The following is a 9,160-nucleotide window of genomic DNA, read 5'->3' as shown; positions in this document are numbered from 1 at the left end:
ATAAAATGAAGCATGAACAAAGTCTTTCCTAATATACAGCAAAGCTGAAAATATGTATATATGAAAGAATTAAAAAAATACATTAAAAGTCTCATCCCGTTCAGGCTTAGTTTGAAGGCTTCCACAAATAGAAGAGATGAAGTAAAAACAAGCAAAAAAATTGACAGCATAGATTTTTCCTAAGACATTAATAATTTGGAACTTTGAAGAAGGGAATTGCTTTTCTGTCCCAAACTAGGATTTCTAACTGGAAATAACTAGGCAAGACTGGACCTCAAAAACACAGGGCTCTTGTGTAACAGGAGAGACTTATTGGGAAGGGCATAGAGAACCAAAAGGAAAATGAAAATCATGACCCTGTATGAATGCAGGGAGTTCCCCAGGCTGAGCCCTTCTGCTCTCTCACCAGCTCACCCAGAGTTAGACTAGATAGAAAATAAACATATGAGAGGCACAGAGCTGCACCTGCACAAGCTGACTACATACAACAGGATTTTCCATCTGGAAAAAAAGACAAATGAGGGAAATGCTGGATCCTCTACAGTTACAAACAGTGTGGGACAGAAAAAATATAAGTGTCCACTATGTCTTGTAACATAGGTTGTGTGGAGGACAAGGGGAGCTACCAAGGAGCAGGTTTAAAAAAAAACAATATTCTGTACTCCTCAAGTGCCTTACTTGTGGTCAGACACAGAGTGCACTGATGTAGGAAGTTCTGGAGACTAAACATGGAGATGGGGCAGAAGTGGCCCAGAGAGGTGACTGACGGTTCCCCGTGCTGAGCCCCGAGCCCTGGCCCCGCTGAGCAGCAAGTGCCCAGGGCCAGGAACCCTTCACACCACCAGTATAACAGTTACCATGCCAGACACTCACCACAAAATCAGGGTCTGTGTCCCAGTCGTCTCCCTGAGGCTCCACCTTCACTGACACGTCATGTCCCACAACGGCCTTCCACATCTGCACAGCGAGGACACGGTGTCACCAGCTGTCACCCAGGGCCCAGCACGTGGGCAGAGCTGGCTCACAGCCAACTACCGGATTCTGCTTTTCCAACACCATTAATTTTCTGTGCTGTGAGATGCTGTTCCCCACGTTACCCCCCCCCAGTAGCACGGTCACACCACTGCCACACGCTCCAATGTGCTGCTGACCTGAGGTGGACTCTTCAAGCCTCTTGTCTGTTTTCCAACCTTTTAACCCCTGCCCAGTAGCCTATAGAAGGGTCGGGGCAGGACTGGACACTGGAGTGACAGGGCTGGTGCCGTGTGGTGTTTGTCTGTCATATGGAGAAAACGGGAAGGGACTAAAAGCCCCGAGGCTGCAGGGCTGGATGGGCTGAGGCTGTGGTGGAACAGCTCCCACAGGCCTGGAGGAAGTGATGGGCCCAGGAAGAGGAAGTTAAAAGTAACGTGAAATCTAAAACTCCTATGTGTCATTTTCAAGGTGACTGTGAAAAAAGATGATGAAAAAGCCCCTCCCAAAAGTTTTCACAAAACGAGAGAGAGGGAAGATGACATGAGCTGCCTACACCCCAGAGCAATCATTCTCAGCAGAGCTCTCATATTCCAGCCCTTTACTGTCTGCAGTGTTGAGGAGCCCCGAATTGTTCTCAGTGTTGCCCAAAGCAGCTTTTCCCTGGGGCAGAGAGAAAGACAGAACAGAATGTGCAGGAAAGACTGAGCTGAGCCCTGTTCCCCATCACACCAGACTGTGACCAGAGCAATGGGAGGGAGGAGACCTCCTGTGTGCTGGACCCTCAGTTAACAGCAGCTTTTACCCTGTGCTGCTCAAGGGCACCAACCCCTCCCTCCAGGGCGTGTGGGAGCCTCAGGCAGCCCCGAGTGCTCGGGGACTTGCCCTCTGTGCAAGCGAAATGTTTATGCTGAGTAACTAAGTAATTCTCTATTTATGCTAAGTAATTAACTGTACCACATCAAAGCTGTTTAGGTGAATAACCTTCCAGTTTAGTGCAGCACACTGCTTGCTTTCAAGTTGTCCTTTCCAGTTGTCTAGAGAACCAGCACTGTAAAGCCAGGGAGCAAAGAGAACAGAAACTAAACCAGCAGGGATGAGGCTTTCTTTTGTTAAGCAAAAGCCAGGTGGTCAGCTAAGGGAGAGGATGTAGGGTCAAGGCAGATTCACAGTTTTAAGCCTTCTGCAGGTGCCTCGGGACCATAGAAGTTCTGTGCCATTCCCCACTCACAGCAATCCTGGGCCCAGCTGAATCCAGCCAATTGCACTTAGAAGCAGGGAAAGCAGGAAGGCTCACGTGGGCTACACAGCACAATCTAGCAACACCTTTCATCTCTCACACCAAAGATTTTTAAAGGTTCTTGCTCATTTTTGTAAAGGATAAACCAGCAGCAATAACCAGCTAGCACAGGGCTTTTCATCAGGGCAGCTGATCTGAGCTCAAATAAAGTGGTTCAGGGTTTTAAATGCTGCTGTAAGTGGTTCTTGAGCACTCATTCTCCAGTCACCTGCCCTGCATGGTGGGAACCATGACAAACCACAGACTGTAATTGCACTATGATGCTCCAGACACCCCCATAGTGAGAAATATCAGCCAGCATCTCAACCCCTTAGTTTGTCTTATTTTCCCCCGTGAAAACATCCACTACAGCACAAATATAGGGCTACCACACAGCACAGTCATGCTGGTAGATTTGGAAATGTGGTTCTTTAGAGGCTCAGACACAAGAGCAACAACAATGACAGGACAACAGCCTGAGAAGCAAATGCCGAGCATTATCCACTCAAACATGTTGGGTCAGGAAAGAGTTCTCTGCCCACCAAACCCCATTTTTTTGGTAGTCATTTCTCACTTTCCACTCCCAAAACACACTCAAGCTTTCTTACCTTTAAAGGCTCCTGCTGGCAAACTTGCTGCTCTTTGCTCAGAAACCTGCTGCCTGCAACAGCTCTGGGCCTGTCTGCTCCGAGTTCCTGTTTTAACTTCAGCTCTCTTCACTTCCTGCACCCCAGCCCCCAGCTCTGCTCAAGTCATGAGTCCCCAGACGTGCCCCAGTGCTGCAGTTCCCTCGCTGCCTGTGCTCCAAGATGCTGACACAGCACACAGCCAGCGCTTCCCCATCGGCACAGAGGATCCCATCAGGTCCCAGCACACCTTGTGTTCAAAAGAAGACTCTCCCATGGTTATAAAAAACAGTTCTGGTGGAGACAGCAGTCCTGGAGCCAGCATTCATGTCTTGGGCATGCCTGTTTCTTCTGGTATCTCTCCCCATTGCTGGGAGGATTGAGGAAAACACTAACTGTCCTCCTGAACCTTTTCCCGTTCTTCCCAGTGCCTTGAAAACCCCTTCTTGTTGCAACATCACCAGTACCCACATGAAAGAACCACAGTCTGAAGGCTGCACTGAGCTCAGTCAGTCGTCTGGTGACATCCCTGATTCAGGCCCCAGAGGCAGCAAACTGCCCTGAAATTAGGGTCTGGTCTGCACATGGGGGCCTCTGTTCTGCTCAGGAGTGACTGTGACCATCCCTCCCTGTTGTTTCTGCTAAGCACTGGCCTTAATGCAGCTCTTTTGAGAGGGGGTTATCTGACCTCGGTGAGGGCACCTGCAGAGGTTCCTCCTCTGCTACCTCATCATGTGCACTGTCTGCCATTCCCAGAGCCTCACGTCTGTCCTGGAACGGGAACAGAGGGTTGGGAGCTTCCCTTTACAGCTCTATGCAGTAACCTGCAGCCACTCCTCCCTATCCCGTGACACCACCTTTCTCCTGGCACAGGACCAGACCCTGGCCCAGCTCCAGCAGTGGTGCTGAACTGGCCTGTGTGTCTCAGGGATGGCAGAACACAGCTCTGTTGGTCAACCTCCTTCTCAGGCTCTCTTGCAGATCAAAACCAAGGCAGGACAGGTCTATCAGAGAAGAAACAAAATGTTGAAATGTTTGAGACAGGAAACATCAGCAAAAAGGCCCAGTCTTTCATCAGGTCAAACCACAAAGCTGTTCAGTCAGACTATGATTATCAGACCATGATTATCAGACCAGGAGTTTCTTCTGAGGTTTTGTTTTATTTCTGTATTTAATCTAAGCAGCAACTGTTCTATCTGCAGGAATAAAACATTTAAATGTTTCTAATCCTGCAGAATTGTGCCTTTCTTCAGTTCAGGAAAACCTGCATGGGCTTTAAGGAAACATTGCTTATAATCCTTACTCCCGTTAAACACAGTGGAAACATTACCTACAGCCCTATAACCCCCCAGTGCTGGCTTTTGTTCCAGCAGTGTGGGGGACTGTAGCAGTGACTGTGAACAAGGGTACCCACCTTTGGCTCCACAAAGTTGAAAGGGGACAGTTTAACAGTCCCATCTGAGTTAGGAGCACATTCCAGCTCCCTGGTGCCAACTCCTGTGTCTGGCCCGGGGTTGCACAACTCTGACTGGGTGCAGCGTTTAGGCAAATGTGGAAAAGTAAACCCAAGCAGATCTTGTTTTACTGGAATTGCTTTCACTGTTCATAAAATGGCTTGGGTTGGAAGGGACCTTAAAACCATTAGTTCCACCCCTCACCCTGCCACAGGACATTGCCTGTTCCTTCTTTTGTCATCTGAAAAAGGCTGAGCAAGAGGTGAGATGAGGAAAAAGGCATCCCATAGGTGTTCACACTGTATGAAAAAACAATGCTTTTACAACCATCACACAAGGCAGCACACACCGAGGGGACCTGAAGTCCCAGTGTCCCCTACAAGGTGTGATACAGCAGCACTACACCCTCAAGAAACCTTTGACAGTTACATGACATGACCCAAATTCCATCTGAAAAATAAACTTTATTATATATACAGGAGCTCATGCCCCAGGAAGCCACAGGCAAAATATTTGGTCACTGAATTTCATGTAGTTGGAGGAAGTCCACACTGATAACCATGGGCAGTGCACAAGTGGGTATGTAGTGCCAGTGCTCTGGACCTGCCAGAGATCCAGCTGCTTGAGCTACTGATGAAATCAATCCATCCTCAAAAAGGCTTTGTGCACTGGCTAGAGCAGCTTAGTTTACCAGCAATATCAAAAGAACTACCTCTTTCCCATGGGAAAAACATGATTGTTAATACTCTACTAAGAGGCAGATATGACCCTCCTGGCCAGAACTGGGAATGGAACAACCACTCGGTCTCCGACAGGGAATGTGACTGGAGCTTCCTTTGCATTTGGCATTCTGCTCTTGGAAGAGGGCAGTCTCAAATTCAGGAGGTCTTTAGAAAACACAGCTTTCCATACATCCTGAAAGATCCAGTCCATTTGCATCATTTGCTTTGGGTCCAAACATGCCCAGTGACCAGCACCAGCTATCTACACCAGAAGGTTTCAGAACTCTGGTTCCTTCCTCAGCACAGGGGAGACACTATTTTTGGAGCTTCTGCCTTTGATTTGGGCCCACACAGCACATCAGGGACCCCTTCAACACACCAGGGACCCCTTCAACACATCAGGGACCCCTTCAACACATCAGGGACCCCTTCAACACACCAGGGACCCCTTCAACACAGCCTGTGCGGGGTCAGTCTCCTGACAAGGGGCCAGTGGATGAGAATGCAGGAGCAGGGCTGCTCTTGTTTCTAGAGGTAACCCAGCAACTTCCATTGTGAGAGGTGCACAGATGCCACAAATAGCAAGGTTTTTAACTTAAGAGTTAAAAAGTTTCTTGCTTCCTATTCCTTTTAAATAACTAAACCCCTGGCATTATTTTACAGGCTTGCCAGGGCAGACATGACTTTTTAAATGGAATGCTCTGCAGGGCCAGATAGACTAATTTTGGCATTTCTTCAACAGGAGATGTAACTGAGCAGGAAACACAATTTTAAGATTCACTTTACTTAAAGTGCCCACAATTTCCTTAGGATATGCATTTCAGACAGCACTGAGCCATGGAGCAAATTTAAGGGATGGAACAAAGGGAAGACAATTCCTTGTCTTACATCCAGCTACAGGGTTTCCCCAACCCCACTCATGGATTCAGCCTAAGAGGGGGAAGATTCTGCAGTTCTAGGAAGTGCTGAAGTACTGCAGCAACTCAAGAATATTTTTCTTACTCCTACCACAGCACAATACTATCTAAAATGACTGGTTCTACTTCCAGGTACAGGAGCAGATGCTGTCCTTGAAAGTTTGCAGCATGACCCTGGCTCAGAAAACAAACCACTCCTGCAGAGACACCGAGGGAATGGCCAATGTCCCAGGAGCAGTTCCCAGCAGCAGCACTGCCTCTGACAGCAGCACCCAGTGCTCCAGGGCTGGCTTGGGAAAGCAGGCAGCTGGGAGAAGTGCTGCCCCTCGACAGGGAATGCAGGCCCCAGTGCACATGGGGCTGGGCTCTATGGAGCCTGTCACTCTGCTCACAGGTGGCCTGTAAAGCACAGGAGGAGCAGGACATGGAGAGCCAGCAGATACATGGCCACCAGCAGGGGCAAGCGGGTCCGGGAACGGAAGAGAGAGCGGAACAGGCGGCGCAGTCCAAGGGTATTCCGAGCCTGGGAGAGTCAAGAGAGACCAGTCAGTACAAGGAATGGTTGGGTCCCCAGCTGCCTTCACCCAGAGCTCTCTGACCATGAAGATAAATTTAAGCTAACAAGCATAAACCTTCCCAAAGTCATTTCACTGCCAGATCCCACCTCTAGGGCAATCCTCATGAAACACTCTCCTTCCCCTGCTCTCTGCAGGTTTTCCATGAACCACCTCTATCCAATTCTGTCTCCAGCATGGAAGACAGAGCAAGGCAAGAGCAGAAACCTACACAGCCCCTGACAGATCTGTGTGTGCCTACAGAGGGCTTTAGCTGCTGTAGGTTCACAGTTTCTTGGATTAGTCAGGGCTTACATAATTGACAGCTGTGAATGTTAAGTTCTTACTCTGCTGGAATTATTATCCATGGAGTCGATCAGCAAGGACTGTTCATGACCTGGAGCCATATCAATGCTGGCACTTAAGGAAGACGCCCACTCGCTTGGCTGCAACCTGCCACGACAAACAGGAAATTAAATTCAGTTTCTTACGATGCCACGAACCAAGACTGTAAGCAAGCTTAGGAAAGGAGGTGTTTCTCCAAAAAGGAGTCAACCCCCACAGGCAAGCCCTGGCCTCATTGGACAACAGCTGGTGCCATTTGTACAGTTGTGGTGCCTTGGTGCCTCCTGAGCTCACGTTGAGCAAAAGGACTGGACAACCCAACCAGCAGGAATCCTTCAAGTGACATTTCAGTGTGACTTGAAAGGAGCCAGGGCAGATGATACAACTGTGTGGTTCAAATTCTGTGAAATTCTTTTGGAAGCCAGCTCTGGTTGCAATAGTGCTGGTTCTTGATAAGTATTTTCTAGGGACAGAGGCAGCACAGGCACATCCTGGGGCTACCAGTTTTTAGTGAGATCAGTTACAGGAGGCTTTCAGAGACTTCAATGCCAGAAGGAGCTACACTTGTCCAAGTTGTGCAGCAATTACCAGGGAACTGCATCCAGAATTCCTCTGTACAGATCACTATTTTTTGGCCAAATCAGCAAGTGTGCCAGAAAGGAAGCCATTGTTTTCTTGTAAAAGACTCCACTAGTGAGGCTTATTTGGACTACAAGGAAATGCAGAGCTCAAGTGCCTACAATCAGGTCAGGTGAAAAACCCACCTCCATAGTCAATGAGGAGAAACAAGCATTTTGAACTTGCCCCTCAGGCAAGTTTATCAGGGCATCTGTCCAGTGCCCCAAGTGCCCTGTGCAGTGCAGACAACGGTGCTGGGTGCTGCAGAGGGGGAGGAGAGGGGTCTAGGCTGAAGTCGAGCCTGGTAGAGGTGGGGGAAAGTGTTTTTTCCTCATTGTGTAACTGTTTCTTAATAACCAAATTAATGAAAAGTTTATGTTAATTGGCAATACATTAAAATTGAGTGACAATTCTTCAAGTCAAGACTGTTTTCTGCATGACACACAGGTGCTTACTGAGGAGACAAATTCCCTGGAAGCATGAGAACTCTTCTGCTGGTGCCCAATTCCCAGTCTCCAAATTATATTTTCCAGTAGTTGATTTAACTAATTGAGATAGCTAGCATCTCATTTCCAGACAGAATTTATCTTAATGTCTAGTAATTTATCTGATTCTATCTGCCTACAATTGAAGAACTCAATTTTCTGAACTCCACAGAACACTTTTTTACAGTACAGGTGACTGAGCACCACACGAGTTGCCCAGGGAGGTTGTGAAGTCTTCCTCCTTGGAGATATTCAACTGCCATCTGGACATGGTCCTGGGCAACTGGCTCTAGGGAGCCCTATTTGAGCAGGGGGTTGAACCAGAGGGTCTCTGGAGACCCCTTCCAACCTCAGCCTTTCTGTGATTCAGTGACACAGTACAGTTGTTTCTGTGCCCCCATTTGACAGAAGGATGTGATGAAGTGCAGGTGAAGAACAGAGCTGGAACCATCACACTTCTCTGGTGAGGGTGCTTGTTTGTTCAAGCTGCCTCACCTCCTGATCTGATCCTGTGCTGCAGAAAGTGCCTCCTCTGCAGCAAGACGACGGTCCCGTTCCTCCTCCAGCTGCTCCTCCAAATACCTCAGATCCTGCTTTGTGCTGCTATGTAAGTGTTCTGTTTCGGACAACCTGGAAGAAAATAACCAAGCATATGCCAAAAAAGGCCTAATTTGTGCACTGTTCTGTTTCTGTTGCATACACTGATGTGAACAGACTCAAATGACCTCCCACCTCTCACAGAAGACTTAGTCGTCTTTAATACATTTAAATTTTTTGGAAAGCATGAGAAGACAAATTTATTAAAGCTTCTGTTTCACATCAGGAAGGGGTTCCTTGGCTCTGTCATCCATGGCCCCACCTTCTGAAAATTATTTTGAAAGGATATGAGGAATCATGTGCTAGAACTTAGTTCCAGAAGGTTATGAGGAATCATGTGCTAGGTCTCAATTCCAGACACTCTCAGGCTACAGCCTTGAGACCAGAACCCTGGATATACTTCAGCAGATACTGAGGATGCAGCCTACCAGACCCAGGTCTGGCTGGCATTGCTGCTGCATGTTGTCACTGTGGTTTTTGAAGCTCTATCCAGAGATAACTAATGACAGCTGCCACGCGCACACAAAGTTCTTCCAAATTCCCAAGATCCGAGGGTCCCACAGAGTTTTCCCAACACACTGATACTAAATA

The 9,160-nt window shown here is 48.0% G+C and overlaps 2 protein-coding genes across 2 annotated transcripts in view; both read right to left on the bottom strand.

Annotated features, from left to right (window-relative positions):
- LOC103761806 (hematopoietic lineage cell-specific protein) overlaps window positions 1-3,090 on the bottom strand; it is a 15,929-nt gene extending 12,839 nt beyond the window's left edge. Inside the window, exons 1-2 of the mRNA XM_029958162.1 lie at window positions 2,860-3,090; window positions 702-957 (exon numbers count right to left, since the gene is read on the bottom strand). Coding sequence (XP_029814022.1) covers window positions 702-957 — 256 coding nt within the window. The 5' untranslated portion in view covers window positions 2,860-3,090. The remainder of the gene's footprint in view (window positions 1-701; window positions 958-2,859) is intronic.
- A 1,501-nt stretch (window positions 3,091-4,591) lies between these two features.
- The window catches only part of GOLGB1 (golgin B1), a 37,432-nt gene continuing 32,863 nt past the window's right edge, over window positions 4,592-9,160 (bottom strand). Inside the window, exons 21-23 of the mRNA XM_029958160.1 lie at window positions 8,468-8,602; window positions 6,872-6,977; window positions 4,592-6,493 (exon numbers count right to left, since the gene is read on the bottom strand). Coding sequence (XP_029814020.1) covers window positions 6,359-6,493; window positions 6,872-6,977; window positions 8,468-8,602 — 376 coding nt within the window. The 3' untranslated portion in view covers window positions 4,592-6,358. The remainder of the gene's footprint in view (window positions 6,494-6,871; window positions 6,978-8,467; window positions 8,603-9,160) is intronic.

The sequence above is a fragment of the Manacus vitellinus genome, unplaced genomic scaffold (assembly GCF_001715985.3).
Source record: "Manacus vitellinus isolate BGI_N305 unplaced genomic scaffold, ASM171598v3 scaffold_143_pilon, whole genome shotgun sequence".
Lineage (NCBI taxonomy): Eukaryota > Metazoa > Chordata > Aves > Passeriformes > Pipridae > Manacus > Manacus vitellinus.
Note: the sequence above shows the minus strand (reverse complement) of the source record. Positions and strands in the feature narration are given on the sequence as shown.